At 40.7% G+C, this 27,343-nt stretch overlaps 2 protein-coding genes and 2 long non-coding RNA genes across 13 annotated transcripts in view; 3 read left to right on the forward strand and 1 right to left on the reverse strand.

The window, feature by feature from the left end:
• LOC135091624 (protein PALS1-like) overlaps positions 1-2,427 on the forward strand; it is a 59,044-nt gene extending 56,617 nt beyond the window's left edge. For all 10 annotated transcript variants that reach the window (XM_063989400.1, XM_063989402.1, XM_063989392.1 and 7 more), the window contains 2 exons: positions 260-448; positions 823-2,427. In XM_063989400.1, coding sequence (XP_063845470.1) covers positions 260-445 — 186 coding nt within the window. In that variant the 3' untranslated portion in view covers positions 446-448; positions 823-2,427. The remainder of the gene's footprint in view (positions 1-259; positions 449-822) is intronic.
• Positions 2,428-7,194: 4,767 nt separating this feature from the next.
• On the reverse strand, positions 7,195-27,016 carry LOC135091625 (protein Skeletor, isoforms B/C-like). Its single transcript, XM_063989403.1, has 17 exons — positions 26,857-27,016; positions 23,301-23,368; positions 19,425-19,573; positions 18,824-18,932; positions 17,584-17,722; positions 16,756-16,855; positions 15,677-15,851; positions 15,221-15,326; positions 12,852-12,988; positions 12,319-12,454; positions 11,563-11,672; positions 10,951-11,030; positions 10,520-10,623; positions 9,321-9,467; positions 8,907-9,014; positions 8,295-8,405; positions 7,195-7,731 (listed from the first exon to the last, which is right to left on the reverse strand). Exons 1-17 carry the CDS (start codon positions 26,903-26,905, stop codon positions 7,502-7,504), a joined length of 2,058 nt encoding a protein of 685 aa, XP_063845473.1. The 5' UTR covers positions 26,906-27,016; the 3' UTR covers positions 7,195-7,501.
• LOC135091629 (uncharacterized) lies at positions 10,633-12,338 on the forward strand. The gene is made up of 3 exons (XR_010262579.1): positions 10,633-10,884; positions 11,537-11,713; positions 11,885-12,338. It is a non-coding gene; the product is annotated as an uncharacterized LOC135091629 (long non-coding RNA).
• Positions 13,665-16,317, forward strand: LOC135091627 (uncharacterized). The gene is made up of 3 exons (XR_010262576.1): positions 13,665-13,896; positions 15,194-15,350; positions 16,151-16,317. It is a non-coding gene; the product is annotated as an uncharacterized LOC135091627 (long non-coding RNA).
• Positions 27,017-27,343: the final 327 nt, after the last annotated feature.

A 27,343-nucleotide genomic window follows, 5' to 3' on the forward strand; every position in this document is an offset into this window, starting at 1 on the left:
TGTTCATCTGGCAAATGCCTAATGGATTAAAAGTTTGTGATAATTGGAATGATAAGTACTAAAGGGCAAAATTTAGTAATGTATGTGTTAAATATGAATTGCAGATAAACTACCATTTTAGTTTGAGTAAAATTCCCAGAAGCAAGACATTATAGACAAACACCCTTATAAATGACTTCCAAGCACCTCTCAGAATTACACTTGTGCCAAATGCCATGCACTACCTCGTCCACAACCTGACGGTGCATTTTGTTCCCAGGATGAGGAGCTGAAGGAGACCATAGAGAAGGCTCGCGAGATGGAGGAGCAGTACGGCCACTACTTTGACCTCATCATCATCAACCAGGATGTGGACCGCGCCTACCACCAGCTCCTGCACGAGATCAACATGCTGGAGCGAGAGCCTCAGTGGGTCCCGGCAGCCTGGCTTGCACACGACCAGTGATAAGTGAGTGAGCAGTGACCACTTCCTGCTCCTTTGTGTGTAGTGGGAGACTTTCAGTGTAGCATATAGAGATGTAGGCATAATTATAGTTTCTCTTGTATCCACATACCTAGATTTTGTTTTTATACCATAAATACAAATCACAGTCTTCTCTCTCTCTCTCTCTCTCTCTCTCTCTCTCTCTCTCTCTCTACTCACAGATCCACAGTATGCCCCCCACAGTATGTTTACAATCCACAGTCACTCTCACCTCACCTTGGCTTGGCTTGGCTTGGTCCTGCCTCACTACAGTCTCACCTGAAACAAACAGAATAGATTAGTAAAAATGTAGTAGCAGTGTTGTGACCCCAATGAAGTAAGTTGTCCTTGTGTTGCAGGTACTGTTCCCGGGTACTGTAGTGCTTCTATGGTGCCAAATGTTACCCTGTGCTTCCCTACAGCCAAAGGTACAAGACACCTTTGTGCTGCTGCCCTTGTGACTCATCCCGTGCTGGAGGTCAGAGATGAAGGGCAACTGACAACTTGGTCTGTACAATCAACACTGCGGCAATGTGTGTGTGCGTGCGTATGTGTGTGTGCGTCTGTGTGTGTGTGCAGGATGACAGCCCTCTGGTGGTGACAGAGGACTCAAAGAGAATTTCAAAAAGTTCTGCACACTGTTAGTGGTGGACGTTCCCCCACACCCCCTCCCCAAAGGTTGTGTCTGTGCCGCTCACTCCTACCGTGTACATTTCTAGAGGTTACCACGACACGCCACAATGGAGTATTCAGAAAAGGAGTGGACAGAGTCGAAGGCGTGACATTTCACCCTCCCTCCCTCATCCCATTTTATGTGGACCTTCTAATTTAGGTGATGACTTCCAAACCAAAGCTTCATTTACAAAAGGTGGGAAGTTTAAGCTCGCTGGGGGAAGGGAAGGACGGACATTGCCCAACGACAAGGAGAGTGCAAGGCGGGACGGACTCAAGAAGTATTAAGCGGTCCACCTTTTGTTGAGGTGGCTCATGTGTGTGATACTAGACCAACTCTAGAAACACGTTCTTTACCCTTGTAAAGAAGTCTTCTCTTACTTTTATCGAGTTCATGTAATTTTTTTGTTAATTATCATTTCTATTATATCCTCAGTTGTACATAAAATGCTTTTCATTTTGTTTTGAACATATATATTATATCCTTTATTATCTGTACCAGGATTTCAGTCCTCCTTGTTAACATCCCTCCCACATTCTGATCAGAGAATATACTGAAGCTCATGTTTCTTCTATTTAATGAAAATATCTTAATGTTCCATTAAGAAAACCCTACTGAATGTATTTAACAAAGATAATGATTATATGCTGGTTGGAAACATTGCTCAGTTAATCTAATTTTTCTTTTAATCATGGTGTGCAATAGGAAAATTCTGGATAGTGAGGTTTCAAAATAACTTATCTTTTTAAAACCACATTATTTCCAATGATCCTCAGTAAGTGTCTTTAATGTATATAGAGGTGCCATATTACTCCATCAGAGTTGTCCCATATTACATACATGATGTGAATCCATATATCTGCAGTGTTAAGCAGCAATAAAACCCACTCACTACATACACAAACTATTTTCTGTAAATTCTTCATTCTTATACTTTTGCAAGACTTTCTTCCATCAGCCGTTCTCTCACCCAATAACGTGCCCTTGTTTCTGGACTCAGCCGTGAGCAAGGTCAATGTCTGAGTGACGATAACATAAGCACAAGTTTATGAAGAGTCGGTTATTTCATCATTTACAAAGACAGTTACAATAATGACAACTAAAAAAAAATAATTAACCAAATATTTCAATGTTCCCCTGCCCTCTCTGTCTCCTCCCATTCCCATTTGTGTAACTCCTGTATATACTTGTTGCAATCTTCCTATGTTCAATTTGTTGTATGTAGAAACAATATATGCCTCATTAAACAATTATGATTCCTAAAAATAAATGTGTACACCAGCCTTTGAAATGCTTATTCTTATTCATCCCCAACAATGACAATCAAGGTGTCAATTAAAGTGACACGTGCTATGCAATTTGAGCTCCAGCCTCAAACATTCCAGACCCAAATAAATATGTATTATTGTTCCCTTGGAGTAACTGCAAACTGGATGATCAAGAGTCTAAGAATAAGAATGTGTCATCTTGTGGCTACAAAAGACTCTTATGTATACTCTAGTCTAATGTATACATAATTAGTCTTGCTGGCATGAGGAACAGAACTTTTAAGGAAAAAAAAATATAAAATAAAAAAAAAAAAAATATATATATATATATATATATATATATATATATATATATATATATATATATATATATATATATATATATATATATATATATATATATATATATATAAAGAATACAAGTAGTAGTGCATTTTCATAAGATGAAAGCAGGACACAGTAAGTGTAGAATCTCCCATTTAAGATAACATCAACATCTACATTTGTGATATAAACATCTTCATCCTTACCACACAAGCAGTAACAAGTTTTCTTCCTGTGAATTAAGGAGATCAGCCAAAAGCATGAAAAAGATAAACACTCCCAAAACAACAAGCAGAAAGACTTGGCCAATTTAGTTTCTCAAGTATCCTGATAATTCTCTTTTGAAATAGTTCAAGTCACAGGAAGGATGAAAAAAGAGAACTTCACCAATAAATAGGATGAGAGTGAAGACACTAGTTAACTCATGCATGAGCCCAGTGGCAGACTAGGGGTGAGAGTAAGTACAATAGTCTTGAGCAATGAGGTCACTGGAGGAGTAAGGCTTGCAATTATCATGCTCAGAACAGTAGCAAGCAACCATGGAAGTAAGACAGTAAAAAGTGGACATTAGGTGAGAAATTCAAGATAGTCTGTTAGATGGAAAGGTGTCAAGGAGATTAAAAACTTTTCTGACTCCACCGTGTTTAGAAGTGCTGAGTTGAACCTCTCCATGCATAAGTGGCACAAGTGTATTACCACATAGGGACCTAGACAATTTATGAATGTACAAGGAAGTGGGAAATTAAATGCAACATCAATGAATATAATTTATTACCACATAGGGACCTAGACAATTTATGAATGTACAGGGAAGTGGGAAATTAAATGCAACATCAATGAATATAATTCTGTCCACAGAGAAAAAATCACTAAAAACTATACTGTAAGTAATTCAAAACACAGCTAAATCAAGGAATCTAAATGTAAAAAACAGTGCATCAGTGCTTACAACAGAGCAGAGTGACTGATTTTACTAATAGGTGCATGAGTAACAGAAAAACAGATGTGGATATAAGACTTAACTTTGACTGACTGCACCTAGAGGCAAAGGATGGTTAGGATGACCCAAGGACTGAAAAAATTATCTAATCTGGATAAATTTATATCCCTTAAGTTGTATTCAGTGGAAAGGCACAGAGTGTGTGGTGGTGAAGCAGAAGTGTTTCAATGGATTAAAGGTTCAACGGAAGAGATATAAATCAGATTCTCTTGATCAGGTTATGAATGATTATAAACTAGAGAGATCCAAGAATTAAAAAGGAGATGGTCACAGACTGGTTCACAAGGAGAGCTATGGATGCTGGAACAAACTTGTTAAGGCTGCAGTAAATGCACAGATGTAGATGAGCTTCAAGGGATATTATGAAGGAGGATGGCAGACAAAGTTTTAAGTGACCAAGCTGTCTTGTGTGTGCCAGCTAGCCTTCTGCAGTAACTTGTTTTTTTTACATTCTGATGTTCTTATATGAGAGCAGCACACCATACAGTCAGCAGTTGCAAGGAGGAAGTGTTGACAGAGATGATACTCTACTTCTTGGCAATATATTTTAGCAAAAGAAAAAAAAGAAAAATATTTGGTTGAGATTTTCAGAGAAGGAAAGTCTGAGTAATTCAGTGTAAGAGGACAGGTATTGTTGATGTCACTGAAGAGGAACAGACAGTTGTCTTGAAGGCTGTCAAGAGGATAGAGAAAAGCAGTGAACAACACAAAGTTTGCCACATTTGGAAATTACGGAAAGGACAGAAGTTAGATATTCTGTGGCTTCTCTGCTCAAATTGTCTAATTTCTCCTGAGGTGGATGTCTGGCTAATGACAATGAGAGATGAAGGGCAGTTCATCATCGGAGTGGAAAAGAAGAAAAGACAAGAAATGTGTGTGAGAAAATCATCAGTGAGTATCAGGAATAGGCTGGGTGATAGGACTGATCTCTCTGGAACACAACTGTTAATAAGTTTAGAACACTGTCCATTTACCATCAGAAAACCAGAATGGCCAGAAAAGAAACTTTGAGATAAAGGTGCAGAGGATAGAAAATATATGAGGAAAGCTTAGAAATTAAAGATTTATACTAGACTCAATCATGATATGTATCAGAAAACAGCAAAGGTTTTACTGAAATCCCAAGAGAAGATGACCAAGATTCAGTAAGGAAAGCCAGACCACCAGTAGGTCATCCTTTACAGAATGTAAACTGACAATTAAAAAGACTGTAAGTAGACCAGTGTTGCAAAACCTTCCTGTTGAGGACAGACTCAAAAGCTTTAGTAAAACAGCAAATCAGAGCTGTGGGCCAGTGACTTAAAGGAGTGGAGCAGTCACCTTTCATAAGAACAGACTGAAAGTGGGAAACTTCCAGACGTAAGGAAAAGTGGATGTTGATGAATAGAGATGAAAGAGTTTGGCCAGGCAATGAGCAAGCATGGAAGCAGTTTCTGGAAATGATAAGGACTCCCTCAGGAACAGAAGCCTTCGAAGGATTAAGGCCAGAAGAAGCCCAGAAAATATTATGAAGAACAGGCATATCATCAAATGGAAAGGTAAAATTGCAACAAGCCTAGAAACATTCAGTGTGGAGTTGTCAGCAAAGGTTTGGGCAAAGAGTTCTGCTTTGGAGGTAGATAAGCTGACAGCAAAAGTCATCTGGACAAAGCAGAGGGAGGGAAGAACTGTATGGGATATCTTTGCTTAATGCTAGATACCATGTGAAGATGATCAGGCTAAATTGTAGAACTTACTATGAATGAAATAGTTTTTGGCAGGTTGGTTAACAGATTTATCATGATCTTGGCCAGTAAGTTATGCATGAGTCTCAGGCTGATGTAATGTTAGTGTGCCTGTCTATCCTTGACAGCATGAGAGCAAGCCGAGATCAACTACAGCTCACAATGTTGTGTAGCTTGCTGTGACACACACACACACACACACACACACACACACACACACACACACACACACACACACACACACACACACACACACACACACACACCTTCAAAGAAAATAAGGAGACAGCACTGTTCAGTGAGCCTTTCTCCTTTATTGCAACCTTTTCGATAGTGACACAATTGGAAAGAGGTGGAAAAGAGAGACACATGTTATGCAGCAAGTTTATTCTAAACTAGTTTCACTCATGACTTCATTTCCTTAGGAAGAAGCCACAAGCAAAACTATCTGAGAGCTGCCCTCATGACACCTTCCCAATAGGTCACAATGTTTCAATAAAAGCCTACTAGCAATTATTGACACACTCATTAATAATGACAGGATCCAGCAAGCAAGGTGTTGCCACTCAAGGTTGGATCAAAAGTTGCCACTTCCATCTCCTCTCCTAGCACTCTGAACTTCCAGCTGTCGTGTATTAATGGCAACGCTTATAAAATACATACATAGTCAAGAAACTTTAAATGTCTAGACTAGAATGCATTTATCCCTCCTTCAACCCCGAAGACATTATTATGAATAAATAAAAAATAAATTGCTGCGACCGTACTTACCTCTGCACTGCACCTGTACGTTGTAAGTCAAGGTAGGGGCATAAGATGAAAATGTGCGTGGCCCCGACTCAGCTTCATCCCCGTCTCACTGGCCTTGCAGCCTGTGGTGGCTGCCACCCCTCTCCCCGGGACACAGACGTCAGGGCCACTATCATCCGGATCTCCACACTTCAGATCCATTTACCGACCAACCCGAAGGAAGGCTGAACACCTGGGTGAGCCGTGCACCGATTGCTTCAGGATTCGAGCCAGTGTCCGAGACCAGTGATTTGTAGCCAGGCGTCAGCCACTCCACCAAAGAGGCGCTTACGTCAGGAATATCCTGGTCAGTCATACTGTACCTCAATCTGGCCACTGTATTCCCTGCTGAGCTTGCTGATTGTGAAAATAATGACACATTCAGGCATGATTCACCGTTTCATTGTGTTTGATTGACTGTCTTGTCTGGTCTCCAGATATTTCAACATTTTAATTTATGATGCACTGTCATGCCAGTTATATTACCTGTCATCAGTGCATCACTGTTTATTTGTGCTGGCGCAAGCGGTGAAGCCAACATGAGTGAATCCACCGCGGAACTAAACCTGGACACTTGATGAGTTAAAGGGCTTACAAACACTACAAAACTCTGGAAGACGTAAGCACGTTATCGGCCTTCCCATTGAACATGCACACTGCCTTTCTGACGATTGAGTGTGACGATCATTTAAGTCTCTCTTTAACTTTTCCAACAGGGTTACATTTCAGTTCTCCGCATAGAAATATATAGCTATATTATATATATTTTTTTATATATAATCTACCATTTACTTTGAAAAGATCGTGAATTTATGTATATTTGAATACCTATATTTTTTCTTTTCATTTTTTTTATTCTCTCTCTCTCTCTCTCTCTCTCTCTCTCTCTCTCTCTCTCTCTCTCTTTCTCTCTCTCTCAGTTTTCACTTAATCAGGTAATAAAACTCCAGAAAGTAATTCACTAGAACATTATTCAGTAATCTACTGTACATGGTTTTCACATAATAAACAGCCTATAGCTATATACAGTAAGAAGTCATGGTGTGAGTGAAGGAAAGACGATTTCTTCATTGTAACATTAATTAGTGCGAGTATATAGATAGATATTTTTGACAGTGAATCAAAATTTATTCAAATGTCAAGAATAATGCTATCTTATTATCATTTAAGGGGACACACACACACACACACACATTTCATTCAACCCTAAACACCTACACACCTACAAACACACACACACACACACACATATATGCATGTCTACACTGCCAACATAGCCAGCCACACCCCCGTCAGCCAGAGCAGCAGGGTGTTGAGTGAGGACCAATGCACACTGTTCCCACCACTCGCTGCGGCTGCCAGGATCTTCTCTGTGTTGATCTCGTCCAGAATGTGTATCCTCCAGCCCATGTTTGGCCCCGTCCAGCTGTTGTAGTAGACAGTGTCCGGCCACGACTTGTTGGGCTTAAATTCCAACACAGCTGCCTTGCCTGGGAGGAAAAGGAAGAGTTACTTGACTAAATTATTTATCTCAGGTGCTGGAAAACTGACAGAAATATAAGATAAACAGTGGTACAAGCAACTCTGGAGTGGTGTAGAGTGGTGTGGTGAAGAGAAACACACTAAAATGGTTAAAATAGTTCTTCCTCAATGAGTGGATGAAAAGCGCAGGACTTTTCAAGAAAGGTATGTGCATAAGACTAAAGGAACCAAGAGGGGCAGGCCACTCTGAAGGGAACGGCTGTGTAAAGAGGGATTTTCTGAGTGAGCTCCAGAAATTAAAGATTGTGGAGTCACCAGCATGAAACTATATAAATACTACATTCTTTCTGCATTAGTGTGTGCATTCTCAGGCATCCACATTATTAACCCAGCATGACATCACCTTTCAGAGGCATTTCACCAGCTGCTAAATATACCAAACCTATCACTCAAGGGGAGATAAGAGCACTGAAGGAAATCAATATGACAACTGCTATAGTAACACTGTTGTATAGTGGTGTTGTGTCCCAATATTCCCATGCTTTCTCTTCCCGGCACCACCACTCAGTACCTTCGCCACACTCATGGTGGAGAGCGTTTCTGAAGTGCTCGTAGGTCCTGAACTCCACGTCCTTGCGGCGGTCCAGCTCCTTCGGGTGTTCCCACAGACACAGGCGGCCCGCTGAGGGAGGAATACACGGTATTCATTTTGTATTTTATTTTTTAGTTAATCAGGTGATTGTGATGTATTTCCTTTTAATACTTTTTTCCATATCTACATCTCTCATACTACCATAAGAGATTTTTCCCTTTCTTTCCTGCCTTTCTACCACATAATTTTAACTCTCATAACATACCATATACAAAAAGTATCATCTTTATTCATTTACTAAACTATTGAAGGTTCTAAAAAGGACTCCCATTATCATTCATTTTGACAATTGATCTGTCTAACTATATATCAGGCCAGCAATCCCACATGGGGTGGCCCAGACAAAGCACTACACACTCACACACACATCATTCACACTTTCAGCTCTGTCAGCCCCTGGTGGAAAGGAACAGTCTTGTGGACCACCCTACTACACCCCAGGAGCTTAGGCATAGCACATCTGACCATACACATCAACAGCAAGGCTTGACAGCATACAGTAGTAGATGAGTGACAGCTCCCCAGTATTACCTGCTGTGGCTCTTGAGTCGCCCCTCACGGAATACCCAATGCCAGCCAGCACCCGGATGTCCTTCTTCTCTTCATCCGACAGCTGGGAGTATGCCCCGCGTGGCTCATCTGAAGGAAGCAATTGTGTGAAAGAGAATATGGAATAAGTTTCCTCTTTCTCCTTCTGCATTATTGTTTTCTCTATCTCTTCCTCCTTCACCACTCCTCTTCCTCTTCCACTATTATCTCTTCCTTTTCCTTAATTTTTTCTCCTCATCCTCCATTTATTTTCTTTTTTCTCTTCCTCTTTCTCCTTCTCTTTGAGCTTATAAGGAATGGAGTGGCAAGGTGGGGTAACAAACATGAGCACCTCACCTACACTTCCCCTACACTTTGCCTAACTACAGGTGATGGAGGGTCAGACAGAGGCTCTACCTGTGATGATGAGGGGATGGTAGCTCTTTGGATCGTATGGGTTGGAGCCGCCCTGCACCATGATGCGGTAAGTGGCATCCCTCTTGATGTAGATGTCAGGGGAGAGGTAGCCGTTGATGTACCAGGACAGGCCAGTCTCTGAATGCTCTGTGGAATTGAGAAGATGTGTCAAATGGACTTGCTGATGACCGAACAAACCAAGCAGTGGTTAACAATGGAATATACCTAATTAATAATGCAATATACCAAATTAATGTAATATACCTATTTAAAAATGTAATGTACCTAATTAATGACGTAATTAATAATGTAATACACATAAGAACAGACACATCAAACATCTGTGGAATTAAAAACAGACACATTAAATGGATTTGGTGTTGAACAAATAAACCAAACAAGTAAGTAATAAGGTAATGTTACTTATCTATCTGTCTATCTCTACCTGCTTGTCTACCTATTGATCTATCTATCCTTCTTTCTCTTATGTCTGCTTTATAGAATCTCTCTAGAGAATGGGAGCAACAGTCTCTCCGCTTCTTACTGTCCTTGCATTTCCTCCTTGCATACTTTAATATTACATAGATAAGAACATAAGAAAATAAGGGAAGCTGCAAGAAGCCATCTGACCAACATGTGGCACTCCCTGCATGAAACAGACCTACATGTTTCCACCAATCCTCCTCGTTCATAACTTTATTTAATCTTCTTTTAAAAGCTCCCTAATGAATCAACACTAACAGCTTGATTACTGGGTCTATTCCATTCATCTACCACTATCTATCTTCCCATCCCTTTCTGTCTCACCCTCCAGCACTGTGGCCTTCTGTTCCACTGGGGTCACACTCCTGCACCCACCACATCTATGAAATACATGTGTACTTAGGTACCTCACTTTCTGACATTCTTTCCATTAAACTCACACAATAATGATATACTAATTACTGGTAAACTAGCTCTGTGAATGTTGTGTGAGTTAAATTATAATAATGATGATAATAGCACTAAAATAAGAGTGATAATGGCTGGTGATGATGGTACCAAAATAATGATGGCAGTGGTGATGGTGACAGCAGCAGTAGAGATTCATCAGGTTATGTTACAGGAAAAAGTTTGTCTAGAAGAGAATAGATTAGGTTAGATTAGGTTAGAGAAAGATTTGTCTAGCAGTGAATGGGTCAATGCCACAAATTCCTTACGTCCAGTGATGGCCTCGTAGCCCCTTGGTCCCCCGTCAGGCCCCAGTGTGGCGGTGAACTCCTTGGCTGCGGGATTGGCAAGGTGCACCGGCTTCCAGCGCTTCCTACCAGGGAACAAATCAGTAATCAGCACTCCTTCATGTATCATAAGTATCTATCTACCAGCATTCATGTGTATCCTGGTAACTGTCAATCACCACTGTGTCCTGATGGGGTATGCAGTGGTTAATTCTCATGACTCTCACCACTGCCTCCTGAAGGGATACAAACCAGTTGATTTTTATAACTAATCACAATTTTTTTCAGATGGAGTACAGAGCAGTTCATTTATATAATTGACTCTCTATCGCCAGTCTCCAGATAGGGTAAAGACCATTTCATTTTTATTACTACCTAACTGTGTGTCTGCTTGTCAGTTTACATCAACTTACGGTATAGATTTCTCACTCCTGGTGAACGAGAAGCACTTCCTCTCCGTGGCTTTCCTGGTGAACTCAATAGGCTGCTTGAACTGTTTGGGGAGAAGGAAGATTCTGACGTTAAATCATGCATGTTGATTCAAATTATAGATTAAGAACAAAAAAATTTAAGCACTACATACTTAAGTCTCTTACATAACTTTACCCTATCACCATTTCACCTACAACATTTCTTTTAGAGTAATTCCCCTATGATAAATTAGGTTAGGATACATTAAGTTAGGTTATGTCCAGTTAAGGTAGGTAAGATTAGGTTAAGTTAAGTTTGTTCAGAGGAATTTATCACAATCATCAAGAGCATTGTCATTTTGTTCAGTGTCCTTACTTTTCCTTGTGGTGTCAGGTTAGGTCAGGTTAAGTTAGGTTAGGTTAGGCTCAATCAATTTAGGTTAAAAAGTTAGTTCAGAGGAATCTATCATAACCATCATCATAATTTTGTTCAGAGGAGAAATACCTTAAGGTGACATCTTTATGAAGAGATCTTTATGGGTGGAATTTACTTCATTAGAGTTAGACAGCAGTAATATGGCCCTTACAGGTAAGTAGAACCTGCCCATCCCTCACCTTGGACCAGGCGTAGTGCATGGTTGGGTTGCGGTTGATGTCCAGATGTCCCAGAGCCCAGATGATCATGGCCTCACCACTGTCTGGGTACGGGATGTCCCCTGGGTCAGCTGTGGACAGGATGCATATCTTACTGACCATACAACAAGAGGTACTGTGCTCATTAAATGTAGCTATATGATTTTTTTCTTTTGTACATTGAAAAAAGAAAACAGAGCTAAGAGTGTGGATGTTGTGTGTGTGTGCGTGGGTAAGTATGTGGTGCTTTGTCTGGGCCTGGTATACAGATGGATAGGTTTCTTTTTTTTTTTCATCCCTTCAGTTGTTATATGAATGGGAGACTGACGAAGAAATATAAAACACAGTAGGAGCAATTCTCTGAGTGGCCCAGGGGTGTAGCTGTTAGTGTGTTGCTCCAATCAAGATATCCCAGGTTCTTATCCCAGGCCTGGCATACACCAAAGCTGAGACACTGGTACCTTCTTTCCCAGCAAAGTGGAAGGCAAGTCTAGCAATCCTTCCCTCCTGTGTGGGTGATGTTTTGAGTGTGGATAACTGTGAATGCATGAGTGTGAATGATAAACAAGTTGAAAATATAAAATGATAGATGAAAACGGATTAATTTGCTACCAAGAAACCTCATCACTGCACCTCTGTTATCACCAGCAATATTGCACCAATGAACTTCAGATAAAGAGAGAGCCATGTTCTCAGCTCACTTCTGAAGAGTGTGAGGCAGACTGGAGGAACACTTACGGGTGGTGAGTCTGCGTCTGAAGGTGAAAATGTTGATTCCATCCTCCCTCTTGTGACTGAACTCCTGGTAGTCCTGTGCTCCCCCCACCAGGTCATCATAGCACACACCCTTGTGTTGCCCCAGCAGGTGTGTGCACTGTGGGAATGGGAGGCTGGAGTGAATGATTAACAGGAAGAGGGAGGAGGAGAGACAGTGTAAGGTGAGAGAGAAAGAGATGAAAGGAGACAAATGAGGTGGACTAGAAGTTTAAGTTGAAGGATGGGAGTGATGAACTGAATAATAAACAGGGAGAGGAAAGAAAAGGAATGGAAGAAGAGAGAGAGAGAGAGAGAGAGAGAGAGAGAGAGAGAGAGAGAGAGAGAGAGAGAGAGAGAGAGAGAGAGAGATAAGAGACAGAAGAGGTGAACAGGCAGAAGTTTATGTTGTGTTAGGAAAATGTTTCAAATTAATTAAGGAGATGCAACAATAGGGTCATGTAGCAAACAGATTAACACAACCAGGCTACTAAGTACATAATTACACACACACTCACAGGCATGTATGAGGTGAGGTTGTAGTCCTTGAAGGAGCCAAGGTAGCCGTCCATGTGCACCACCACCGCGTCGCCACCCACCATCACTGGCTCCGAGGGTGACCCACTCATGCCAAATGCCATGTAGTCGTCCTCGCCTAGGAAGAAAACATTTCCTTCTCAATACCAGAGTTCTCTTAAAATTATTTATAGTACAGTATAAGCACTCTAGACAACTACACAGTTTTAAAATAAAATTTATAAAAAATTCCTGCAAAGCATACAGCCTTGGAGTTCTGCCTGGCAAAGGAACCACAAATGTCCCCATGCCAGTCTGTCCATCACATGGTGACTCCAGATGTCTCATCCTACTTTCTCTGTATTAATGTCTACAAGATCTATGGCCTTGAATCTACTTTTCAATCTATAGAACATCACTTCACCTCCTCCAAACCTCACCTGGTCCTCACTGAAACACAGGTGGCTGAGTTCATTGGCAGCAGTCCTCTATCAATCCCATCCTGCTTTTTTCCAGCTCATTTTTTATTAAAAGCTGGCTATTGCATTTATATATTTAGGGATCTGACTCAATTTTGTGTCCATGTTCTTGAAACTTGTGATTTTCCACCATCTGACTAAGACAACACTGTCACTCACACTAAATTCATCCATGCTATGCATCTCTCACTTAACTCTTGCAACTTTGTAAAATTCTTAGACTATCAGCTGACTTGCACAGTTGAGCACATTCATACTTATTTCCTCCCTGCTGAGGACTTGGAGGTTTAAGTATTCACCAGCTTTGGATATCATCTTTCACTGACCAATCTGGTAATCATGTCTTCAAATTTGCTCTGTTACAGGTTGTAGAGCAGCAGGTGCAGCATCCCACTCACATTCTTGGTGGCCTTGGAGACTTGTCCAACATTCTTGACCTTTCCCTAACTTCTGACCCTTCACCACATTCTTTCAAACTGTTTTCTCAATTGTGGTCCTCCAGTCACAACCTCATACCCACATCCTGTCCTGTCACTCCAGTGCAGCCTCTGGACACACCAAAGCAAAGGTGATTCTGGCATTATGCCTCTGCCAAGCAAATTTATACCAGCCAATGTCAGAAGCTTTTGATATGTCTAAGGTAATAGCAAATGTTTTATTGAGATCTCTAATAAAGTACAGTATAACCACAATTCAGAAAGAAAAACTAGATTGTTCTTTATGGAATCCATACTGATGATCAGAAAGAAGGTTAAGAGCAGGCAGGTGTTTCAGAGTCTTTCCATTGTGGGCAGACTGAAAAGCTTTACAAAGATGTGAAATCAAAGCTATAGGTCAGTGGTATGAGAGGCTGGAGCAGTCATCCTTCTTAGAAACATTAATGGAAACAAACCTCCAGCAGGAAGATATTGGATAGAATAAGAAGAGTCTAACCAGGCAAGGAGTGAGCAGCAAAGCACAGTTATGGATAACAATAGGAGGGATTCCATCAGAGTCACAAGCCTTCCAAAGATCAAGGCCCGAGAGGGCACAGAAAAGATTTTTTTTAAGAATTTCAATAACAGATATAATGTTATAGTCAGGGGAGGAACAAGTCCTGAATCATTCACTGTGGAGTTTTCAGCAAAGGTCCAAGGAAAGATTTCAGCTCTAAAGATGAAGTGGCAAGAGAGCCACAAGCATAGAACAGGGGAGACAAGATGGAGGAGAAAAATTGTAGGTATGCATATGGTTTGATGTCAGAAGTCAGAAGATAAACTCTCTAGATTTTGACATATCTTAGTGATGAAAGAGTTTTGGGAAGTTACACAACAAATCTAATATGATTTTGGGCTGAGATGTAAAATGTACGAGTTTCAGGAGGTGGAAGGCTAATACACTGTGTGTGAGTTGCCTCTCTATCCTGGAGAGCACAAGAACAAACTCAAGGCTTATGAGAAACTGTGTGAAATGTTTGCCTTTATGTTAGGGACAATCACCTCTGTTAAGATCTGAGCACAGAGAGAGATAGATCTCCAACATGAAAGCAACACTCATCCCAGGGGAAATTCAGAATAGTACTGTCTCAGATTCTCCCACTCAGCAGACCTGTAATGCCAAAAGTACCTCTGTTTTGGTGGGTCTAGATCTGATACAACAGGATTTTTTGTTTAATAGAACTGCTTTGGATTAATTGCAAAAACTTGTAGATATGATTGTTCTTTGCAGGATATGAGTGGGAAGGAAAAAAGTTTACTTGATAATCTGACCCTAAGACTAACTACAAGCCCATCAGTAGACACACACACTATTCCCTGCATGACTACCAGTACAGAAACCCAACAGCCACAACCTAACCTAATGTGATCTAATTTATCTTAACCTAGCACAACAAAGCCCCACCAGCCACTCACCCACTTGTCCTGCCAGCTCCATGGTGATCTGGTCTCCAAACACCTCCCATGACACCTGCAGGTCCTTGTGTAGCTGCTCACAGTTTGGCATGGAGTTACTGTGAGGCTGAGGAAGAAAAGATAAGAAAGTGTAAGACCTTCTGATTTGTAAATATAGATGTGCTATGAAATACAGAATGTGAGGAAGAATTAGAAAACATTAGGACTTTTCTATCAATATACTATCTAAACACCAGGCCAGCAATCCTACATTTGGTGGCCCAGATAAAGCACCACACACTCATACAAACATCATTTACTCTGTTAGCTTTATTTGATTCCTTTTGATTCTCTGCTCTGTGGCAGAGGCTAAGAATACTGCCACTGTATTTTATGCATGGCTAGAAACCCTTCTTCTATATGGTGTCCTACAAACAGACACATAAAAACAGACAACCAAAGAGGACTTTTACTCACAATAATCTTGACGAGGGAGGGCGGCACATTGAGCTCCTCAGGGATGATGATGGAGCCCAACACTCTGTCATTGGCGATGTCATAGATGGCCAGCCAGTCCACCGTGAACACCGTCAGGTCTCCTGGCAGCTCCAGAGTGATGGTTTTCTTGTCATACTTCCCCAGGGGAGTCAGGCTGCAGAGAGGCAAGTGTTGTGTTTCATGCTGCTATTCACCATCATTATGTGGTCCTTGTCCTTATCCTCTAATAGTCAGCAATATGTTGAGTAAGTCAGTCTCAAATAGCTATCATTACTTTTATATGGGTGTGGGTGTGTGTGTGTGGGCTTGTGTCTGGCAGCATGGCTGGTATGGGCTGTGAAGCAGTTGGAGTGTAGGTATGGTAACTTATGAAGAGTAAGACCTGCCTTTACTATTCTTCTGAGAGCCATTCTTCACTTCCTTGTTGTTACACAAATACTACCTCTGTTCCAGGTGGTGTAAAGCTGTGCCCTGCTGCCTCTCATGTGTGCTGTCAGTGCCCAGGACAAGTGTGTGCTGTGTACTGTGCCTGGATGTATGTGCCATGGTTCCATGTTACTACACACCCTCCCCCTCGCCTTGTAACCAGTCATCTCCACCATTAAAAGCCAGAAAAGGTATTTGGGCATCTCTGTGTCCTGCTGAGTGTAGAGGTCAAGTCACCAGAGGAAACAGTGCATTAGTGTTCCCCACTCTGAGCTCAAGTGCAGGTAGTGGTGGTGGGTACAGCTAGCCACCACTTGCTGTATGTGTATCTTCAACTGGAGGCCTCCCTGTGTGTTTATAGCTGGTCACTGGTGGATGTCAAGAGGCTGACAGCATAACAGCTATAGGTGTTAATATTTATAGTTCCTAGTTCAGTAACTCATACCAGAAAGCATTAAAGAGTGAAACTTAAGAAGCTGATGAAGTAAAACAAGAAAACAGAAATTAGAATAAAAAATGTGTGAAGAAATGGATTGCAAAACTGAATCAGTGAGGAAGAAAGAAGCCTGGAGGATAAAGAAAAGAGGCTGGGAGATCAGATATTGCGAGGAAAGACTAGGCAGGCAACTTACTAGCCATGCTCATCGGGAATCTTGGTCCCCTTGGAGTGAGGCTGGGGTCCCACGCCCACCCAGAAGTAAACCTCTCCCCCCTTGCCATTGTAGGTTAAATCTGCAATGATATTTGAAAATAAAGTATGTATAATGAATGCACATAAATGTCAGTGTTATTAATATTAGAAAAGTATGTCTTTATTTAGGCTTGCTGGGATTACAATCATTCCATTTGTCCCACAAATGTACTTTGATGAAATCTTATACATATATAATACTCAGAAAAGTATCAGAGTTGAGGATGGGTAGGAGACTAGTGGGTAAACTGAAGAAGACCTGGAGACAGTGTGTGGAGGATGACATGACAGGGATGAACATCAGAGAAAAGTTTATCTATGACTACAGCTGTCCTGTTACATACCTCTTCCAACCCCCATAATGGAAAATAATGATGGTACAGTGGGCCTTGCTGTGGAAGTATGTGACTGTCCCTTTCCACCAGGAGCCAACAGGATTAAGTGTGTGAATGATGCATGTATGAATGTGTGGTGCTATGTCTGGGCCACTCCAAGTGTGATTGCCAGCCTGGTATATCAATAGATAGATAGGTATAAATTAAATAATGATGACAATGACGAAAGATGATGGTGATGATGAATATGTTACAGCAGTCAGTCTCTGGGTTACATCAACAACTGACCACCATCATCACCACTACACTGTCCCCATGCAAACACAAACTTGATAACAATGACAATAATGACAATATATGATGGTGATGATGAATAAGTTACACTAGTCAGTCTTTGGACACCACCACCACCACCACATCCCACACAAACCTACCCTCAATAATGATGGTCTTGGACTCGGAGATGATCACTCCCCCAGACTTTACCTCCCGAGTCTTGGAGGACAGCTTGTTCAGGACAATCTCCTGGGGCGGCTCAAACCCTTCAGGAATGTAGATGTCTCCAAAAGGCTCCTGGAGAGAGAGAGAGAGAGAGAGAGAGAGAGAGAGAGAGAGAGAGAGAGAGAGAGAGAGAATTTCATTATCACATTGCCATCACCACCACAGCAAAATACAAAAACCAGTTTATATAGTTAAATCCTAATACAGGAAGAGCAATATTATAAATCATACATTTATCCATCGTCTCTAAAACATCAATTAAAAAATATCTAAGTCACACTCTACTTATCACAGAAGGCAAGACATAAAGATACAATATAAATGTGTGTGTGAGAGAGAGAGAGAGAGAGAGAGAGAGAGAGAGAGAGAGAGAGAGAGAGAGAGAGAGAGAGAGAGAGAGAGAGAGAGAGAGAGAGAGAGAGAGAGAGAGAATTTCTTTTGTACATTTTTCCAAGTGTTACCTTAACAGCTCTCTGTTCAACAATAGCAGGATTAAGAACACAAGGGAAGCTACAAGAAGCCATCAGGCCTGCACCTACACATGACACTCCCTGTACTAGGCCTTAAGAGTTCCAGTGACTTATCTTTATTGTTAACACAGATAATTTGAGAGACAGGGGTGAGTGGAAAGGAGGCATAAGAGCATTATGGAAAGGATTAGTGAGGAACAGTGACCCCATATTAACTTGGGAGAGGCTGCAGAAAAAAAGGCTGCAGGGGATGTTGCTGAGGTTTGTAAGGGTGTGTGTGTGTAATGACATGATAGGACAGACACAAGACAAAGCTGGACTGGCCTTGAGGTGTCTTATAGTCCATTCAGTTAAGCCTTGTCCTTCCAGCTTGTCTGATCTGGGTTTGGTCCCCAGTTATGCCCACTTCCAGTATTTATGATAGATTTAATTCTTATAGGGATAAAATTGTGAATCATTTGTGTGTATGTGTGTGTGTGTATATTTTGTCTTTGTCTGTTTGGTACACAGATATATGGATAGAACTTCTCACTGTTTCTTCATTAGATCATGACATTTGCACAGTTCTAGTGATAATCAAACAAGGAATTTGCATCATCAAGAGAAAAACACCTATGAGAACACAACTAATTGATTGTATGGACTCTAAAAATTGTCCTTCTAAGAGTCCAAAACATTTAAGAGTGCCAGATGAGGATCATACCAGTCTGCTGAGATCATATATGGCCAGCCACTTGATCTCTGTGATGGTCTTGTAGTCTGGCAGGGTGAGGGTGATGTCCTTGTTGAGGTAGCGGTCTAGAACATTGGTCCTGAAAGACAGAAACCACATCACTGCATCACACATTGGCTATCCTACATCCAAGTTTGCTGAAAGGTGTGTGAAGACAGTGTGATGAAATGAGAAGAGTTGTGGCCTTAACAGGGAGGTATGGGCTTAATATTGCTGGTATTGCAGACTTACACCTGTGAAGGACACAATACACAAGTTAGCTTTCCAATGTAGACAACATTATTACACTAATTTTATGTTGCAATTCCCTATAACTTTACACAAGGACATAAGTTACTTTATTCCTAAATCTAGCTTATTCAAACATAATAGAATCCATGTTGTACACAAAATCAGAAATGGCACAGGAAACTCAAGTGGAAACACCTACACAGGAAACCCACATCTTAACATCCACAAGTTTAAATCAGTATTAAATTAAGCACACACCAGAAAGAAGAGTAAGAAGGAGACAAGTGATCCACTGAGGTGATCCCACTTGTGGAGCCAGCTGAGAGAAATCTGTACTAACCTGCCAAGCTCATTAGGCACAATAAATCCCTGAGGGCCAGGCCGAGGGCGAGACCCGGCCCAGAAGAATGTGTCTCCACCATTCCCATCGTACATGAAGTTCTTGATGAGCAGCGTCCTCTCATTCACCGCATACACCTCGCCACCCACCTGCCAGCAACACAAAAATTTAACCCTTTGACTGCTAATTGGCACACCTTTCCCTGATTACTAATCACTCTAAGACAACTTTACTTCTTCTTCTACAGCCACCTCCAATCTTTAAACTGGGTAGAAATTGTAAAACCTATTCTTTTTAATCCTCTTCTTTCCTGTAGATGCTTATAAAGATTTTATGCATTACTTCTGGTGCTGCTAAGTGTTTTGTATCATACAAAAGGGTTAAGGTGATGCACTATGAGGTGGACAGTGTTGTATCAAAGCTAATTGAAATCATTGATATCCAAGAGAAAACTTCAGATAATGTGCTTAACAAAATTGAACTTATATTCTAAAACACCTGGTGATATATTTGACCTGTGTGATTGCAGCATAATTATGGAGAAAATACAGATTAGAGAAAAGTGAAGGTGAAATAATGACTCTGAGTAATAAGAAAAAAGACAATGAAAAGTATTATTGATATCTGAAAAAAAGCTGAAATAATTACTGCTGGTGTTACAACACAGAAAGGAGAAATGACAGTTGCAATAATACGTCACACAAGACTAGAAGACAGAAAAACAATTACTATTCTGAATAAGTAGAAGCCATTGAGTGACATCAGAACAATGCTATAAAAAAAAAAGAAAAAAAGCAGATGTAACAGGAAAGTACTAACAGAAGACTAACAGCAACAGGACAGGAAAAGTTCAGAAGCAAGATCAACAGAAGGTCATTGGAACAGTAAACTATTAGATCTAACATAACATACCATGCACACTACAAGTGTAACAGGAATGGATGAGCTACCAATAACAGACTAAGCACTTACTATAAACTAAAATGCAATTGAGAATACAGAATAAACACCAGCCATACGAAAAGTGGCTATGTTGTGCTGAGATGAGATTTTGTAGTTGCAGGACATCTTGGAAAAAAAGGCAAACTAAATAAACACATCACAAAGAACTACAAAGCACTACTCTACAGACATGTATAGTGAAACAGTGGCAGATAATACAGTAATAATATAAATAACTAATACTTGAACTTCAGTGAAAAGTATAAAGAGGAAAATAAATACATCTCAAAAGACACAGCAATGATTAACAGAGTTAAGATGAGCTTTAATGTCAAACGTATGGAAGTAATGCTGAACAAAAATTCTGGAATATATTCAAAGCAGGACAAAATATGATATTGAAGACATACAAACTTGTTGACTTCACCCTCATAAAGAAGGAAATGTAAAATTAACGTACTGCTACAGATAAAAGTAAAGCAAGTGAACCAGATAAGATCTCTTGCTGGGCAGTGAAAGAATGTATCAGGAACTAACAAAACCACTACATATCCACTACACATGACAAGACCCACTACACTATGGACCTCTACCATTAACAAACACTATTTGCTGTGCACAACTTGGAAAAAGAAACTGGTTAAAACACTTGAAAGAAAAGAAATCAATCATGAAGGCAATTTGGATTTAAGAAGGAAAGATCATGCATAACATATAAGTTTTTATAAGAACAACAGAAAGATTACAAGAAAGAGAAGTCTGGATGGACAGTATCTATAATAGTTAAATAAGAAAAAAAAAGTACCTCACCAAAGGTTCATAAGAATATTTTCACATTAAAGAATTTGGGAAATGCATTGAAATGGATAAAGGAATTTTGGAAGGAAGGAACACAAGAAATGTACCAGAGGAAGATGTGTATCCTTATTGAGAGAATGTAATGAGTGAAATTTTTCAAGGCTCTGTTTCTGAACCAATCATGTGTTCAATCAATATAAATGATACTGAGGAAAATGTTGCAGAAGGCAGTGTGTGAACATGTTTGCTGATGATGACAAGATGCAAAGGGCAGTTACAAATGAAGACTGCTGCAAGAAATTTCTGAAAGACTCTGATAAACTGACTGAGAGGAGCAGTAAATGACAGAGGGAATCTGCTGCAGGAGTGGTATGTGATGAAGTCTTGAAGCAGTAATGGAAGGCATGAGTGGGGCTGCAAGTTGGGTAATAAAACCTTAAAGGAAACAGAGACCTAAGTGTAATGAAGATAATAAAAATGTGCACTAACTAGATCACCTTGAAATGCTGCAGTCTCAAAGGAACAGTACACTAGATGAGTGGAGGAAGGCAGTTACTGTACCTTTATATAAACAAAGGTTGTAGGAATGAAGGTAACAGTTTTAGGGATTTGAGTTTACTAGTGTGACATTAAGAGTCTATGGGAAGGTTATGACTGAGTGAGTGATGGAGGTGACTGAGGTGAAGGTCAGTGAGAAACAAACAGGTTTAAGGAAAGAAAAAAAATTGTTTGGATCAGATTTTTCCAATAAAAAAGATAATAAAGGAATACTTAGGAAAGGATAAAAAGTTGTATGCACCACCTTGATCATATAATAGGATGGATAGAAAAGACCTATGGAATGTTCTTAAAATCTATGAAGTAGGAGGACAATTGGTGGAAGGAATGAAGCTTCTTATGAGGATGCCAGTGTGTGTGTGTAAGGCTGGAGGGGGAGCCTGGAGAAAGTTTTACAATAGAAAAGAAGTGAGGCAAGGATGTGCAATGCCTCTGTGGTTGTTTCATATAATCATGGATGGCTGTGTGAAGGAGGTGAAAGCTAAAGTAGGAAATGTTGGTGACAAGCTGATACAGAATGGAGTGGGATGGGCTGCAGTAGCATGTCTGTTTGCAGATGTCACTGTTTTACTGGCAGAGAGTTAAAGGGAACTTCAGATTGGTGCATCATTTCCATACGGTGTGTGTGAGGTGGAAACTTGAGATGAATATTGGAAAAAGTGAGGTGATAGTGTCCGAGAAGAGAGAAGTGGGGGTGTGTGACTTCAGGGCACCTTACGATGTGAGTGTACCAGCTGTAGGGAGGTGTGGGGTGGTTATGAGAGGAGACAGAATGGAGGAGGTGAGTGGTGTGGAACAAGGCACAACAATTCAGTATGTGCTGTGAAAAGTAATGATCTGAGAGGAATGTGTGGAGTGATAAGATGGGAGGGTGAGAGCAATGAAAGTGTATGAGAGATGTGGTATGAGTGCCCATGTAAGTTGTTTAAATAGTGGAGTGGTGGAATGGGCAAAAAAGAACACACTGAGATGATATGCCACATTGAGAGAAAGAGTGAAGTCTACGTGTGCAAAATTCAAGGTACCAACAGCCACCTGGAGGATGCAAGGGTGTGTTAAATAAAGGAGTGTATGTGTGAAAGAGGTGTCACTAGAGGCTAACTGCTTGAACACACAAAAAGGGAATGCTTGGATAGGTAAAGGTGGAGGTTCATTGTGGCCAACCACTGAAACATCAGTGATAAAACAAACAGATAGATAGATAGACACAGGATAGGCAAAGTACAGCATATGCAGTACAGTCATGGTCAGAAGACAAATAATCTATCAATGTTTCTACACTCTATCCTGCTTTGCTTAGTGTTCTTTCTCTCAAATCTATAAAACCCTCTGATTTACAAACAGTCTCCTTACAAAACCTGACAACTGATGGCTTCTCTGCAGATCACAGGACTAGACTGAGACAGCACAAACCACAGTGGCAGTGAGAGAGTACTCCACTTCCACCCAAGACTATGCTAAGACACACTGACCAAATGAGCCAAAAATTATGTATGTACGTGGAAATATTAATGGAAAAGGTGTTTCTGTGTGTGTGTGTGTGTGTGTGTGTGTGTGTGTGTGTGTGTGTGTGCATACCTGGTGATGGTAGCTGTTCAGTTCTCCAAGCTTCTTGCCCACATATCCATCCGATGCGTAACACACATCTGAAATTGAGAAAAAATTTTGATTTCTTGCCAGAACAGTCCAGATTCTCCCTAGACATCATGGCTGAGGTGATGGAAATCTGTATCACACCACCATACTACTACTACTACTACTACTACTACTACTACTACTACTACTACTACTACTACTACTACTATTACTACTACTACTACTACTACTACTACTGCTGCTACTACTACTACTACTACTACTACTACTACTACTACTACTACTACTACTACTACTACTACTACTACTACTATTGCTACTACTACTACTACTACTACTACTACTAGTACTACTACTACTACTATTACTGCTGCTGCTGCTATTTCTACTACTACTACTACTACTACTACTACTACTACTACTACTACTACCACTACTACTACTACTACTAAAACTACTACTACTACAATACCTATTATTACTACTGTGATGACAACAACATCAACAACAACAACAATAATAATAATAATGATAATGACAATAACAATAATAATAATAATAATAAAAATAATAATAATAATAATAATAATAATAATAATAATAATAATACCACTCATTATTATTATTATTATTATTATTATTATAATAATTATTATTATCATTTTATTCCCTCTCTCTCTCTCTCTCTCTCTCTCTCTGAAGCAAATACAGCAAATATCACACCACATTTACCACTATCACAACCACCACCACCACATACCCCCACACTATTCCTCAACCACCACCACCACATGCCCCCACACAACCCTTCTTCCTGCCAGCCTCGGTCGCCTCCACGCTCAGGCCATAGAGGCGAGAGACCAGTGATCTATATCTGGACTTACACCCCTGCCGCACCCTCGTGGCTTAGCTTCCTCTTTCCTCACCCGGCCACACCAAGGCGACCAACTTTTCACTCTGAACTGTGTAATATCAACTCCCAGGAAATGAGTGAATGCCAGACACACAGAGGATGAGGTTTTCCTATGGCTGATATAGGCTTGAGAGATGCTGGCGGCTGGCAGGAAAAGAAAGTAAGCTAAAAAGTCGCGTTATAGAATAAGTTGCACATGATCCAGTTAAGGAGGCTGAGGAAGAATGCCAAGGCCGTTTTTTTTTTTTTTTTTTCATCTTGTAGCTGAACCAGACATGATCCGTCTTTACGCCATCAGGGAGAAATTGGCACCGAAGGAAGAGAGAAAAGTCTTTTAAAGGGGCAATGCCAGTAGATGAATGCTGGATAACTGAAGGAGTGGAGGAAGACGAAAAAGAAAAGAGCACGAGTGAAGAGGAGATACCACACGAATATAAAGAAAGCCAGAAGACCCAAACGGGGCAGGCACTATGGTCTATAATACATATACTTTACACCATGAGGAGGATATATTCATCTGGGTAAGAATATAAGGGAAGCCAGAAAATCAGAAGAACCACAGGTGGAGGGCATCGAGATCTACGTGACCAAGAAACACCAAGATAGAGAGCTACACAAAGGAAGAAGAATATGCAACAAGAATGAAAGAAGGAAGAAAGGAATAAATGGCGGAGGAAGAACATAAGCACGAGAACAGGCACGAAGATTACAATAAACTAGAAATACGACAGAAATAATGCATAAAATAACATTACGGCAGCTGTTATAAGAAGCCATGAAGCCTACGCATGTAATGTGTATATGCCTGTGTCAACCTGCTCCTAATCCATGTCTATATATTTATTCAGTCTTTCCCGTGCGCATCAATATATGTACTGGTGACATTTTCTTTGCATATAATTAAAATACTAGTCTGTGAAATAAGGACTAAAGTTACTAATGTGTTTAATGCTCGTGATAATTCAAATTCAAATCTCGTATGTTAATATAACTGCCTAAGATATGAAGGTAATCTCTTGAACAAAGCAGGTGCAATTAATGCAAACCAATAAAAACATGTTTATGATTATAACAACAAAAGGAATAGAAAATACACACACACACACACACACACACGCACAGAGAGAGAGAGAGAGAGAGAGAGAGAGAGAGAGAGAGAGAGAGAGAGAGAGAGAGAGCATTGCGAAATAGTAAAATACCAGTAAATGTCAAACGAACGGCAAATGTAAACTTGTTCAGTAATCCATCGTTTGCATTGCATTCTTTCCACTCAACATAACTGTACGTGTTCGCTTGCTTCCATTACAAGAGCCATTTCAATTTATTCCATTACATGTGGCGTGTTAATTAGTGCGCCTTTGCTCTCAGATAAAGGTACTGCTGGAAAATGTCACGAGGAAATGACCTTGTTTTCTTCAGAGAGAGAGAGAGAGAGAGAGAGAGAGAGAGAGAGAGAGAGAGAGAGAGAGAGAGAGAGAGAGAGAGAGCATGCGATGAGGTAAGAGGAACGCGGATTAACGGAAAAAGGAACAAGGAGAGAGAGAGAGAGAGAGAGAGAGAGAGAGAGAGAGAGAGAGAGAGAGAGAGAGAGAGAGAGAGAGAGAGAGAGAGCATGCGATGAGGTAAGAGGAACGCGGATTAACGGAAAAAGGAACAAGGAGAGAGAGAGAGAGAGAGAGAGAGAGAGAGAGAGAGAGAGAGAGAGAGAGAGAGAGAGAGAGAGAGAGAGAGAGAGAGAGAGAGCATGCGATGAGGTAAGAGGAGCGCAAACGGAGAGAGAGAGAGAGAGAGAGAGAGAGAGAGAGAGAGAGAGAGAGAGAGAGAGAGAGAGAGAGAGAGAGAGAGAGAGAGAGTCACACTAATAACTACATTAATTTCAAAAAGCCATATTCGAGGCCATACACTTATTGACACACTAACACAAATAGAAGTTAACAATTATGGTCCCGCCACAACTAACACTTGCAGACCAACCTACTAATACAGAAAGTGGCTTGGGAAGAAAGCTCAGTTTCGTTCTTCATTCAAACAACAACATATGCTTGCGAGTGAGGGAGTGAGAGTGAGAGAGTGAGAGACAAGCAGATCTCCCTCCCGTCAGTTCATTTTCTCATTCATTCACCCTTCCCTCCCTCTCCCTTTGTCTGAGAGAGAGAGAGAGAGAGAGAGAGAGAGAGAGAGAGGAGAGAGAGACCCATCTTCTAACACCACCTTTCACTTATTCCTTCTTGGCAATGCACATTACCAAACATTACCAAACATTCATGTTAACACACTGACACACTCTAGTTACCGCCGCACACGCGCATTCCACTATTAAAAATAGGCCTGCCTGATCAGCCTATGATACCACACTTAGCCAGCCAAATGTCTCAAGCCAAGGCCAGCTGAGCAACATCCGGAAATGAGTAATTGTTAAGATGTTCACTTAAACGAATCATTTTCACTCATTTCCCACGGGTGCTAATCCTCGTTGTGGGCTTGTATGCTTGATAGAGATAGATGCACTCATCAGGCTTGGTTTAAGGGCTAATATATCAGGGAAATTTGAACGAGATAGAAAGTGATCCTTGTGAGAAGTCTGGAGTTACAAATCCTTCACTAAACTAAGGTTGCTTTCCTTACCGAGAAAAAGGGCGACCACGCACAGCCACACGCATCTCACTAATTCCATCTTGATGCTACGATAAGGCACTAGACATAGTTTATAAGAATGGTGGGCGGACGAAGGAACACAACACTTCCCCTCTGCTATCCCAAGAGGCACTGAGGCTGGAACCGTCAAGACAGGTGGCAGACTGAGAAAGTGAGGGTGGGGGCCTGGCAGGGTCTCAGGGCTCTGGAGACCCAGGAGTGATGGTAAGAGAGACTGGAAGGAATTCTGGACTAACTTAAGAATATTTATGATAGGGAAAACACAGGATTGAGTTAATACTGACTCGAGATATGTTACTGTGAATAAGTGAGGAGATGAAACACACACACACACACATGTATACAGATTTACAATCAAGTAGTTTACTGACCACTCCAAATTGCACTTGAGAAAATATATACTATTTCATAAAAAAAAAAAAAATCACTCCAACAGTTAATGTCCAAAACTAAACAT

Source organism: Scylla paramamosain, chromosome 38 (assembly GCF_035594125.1).
Source record: "Scylla paramamosain isolate STU-SP2022 chromosome 38, ASM3559412v1, whole genome shotgun sequence".
NCBI lineage: Eukaryota > Metazoa > Arthropoda > Malacostraca > Decapoda > Portunidae > Scylla > Scylla paramamosain.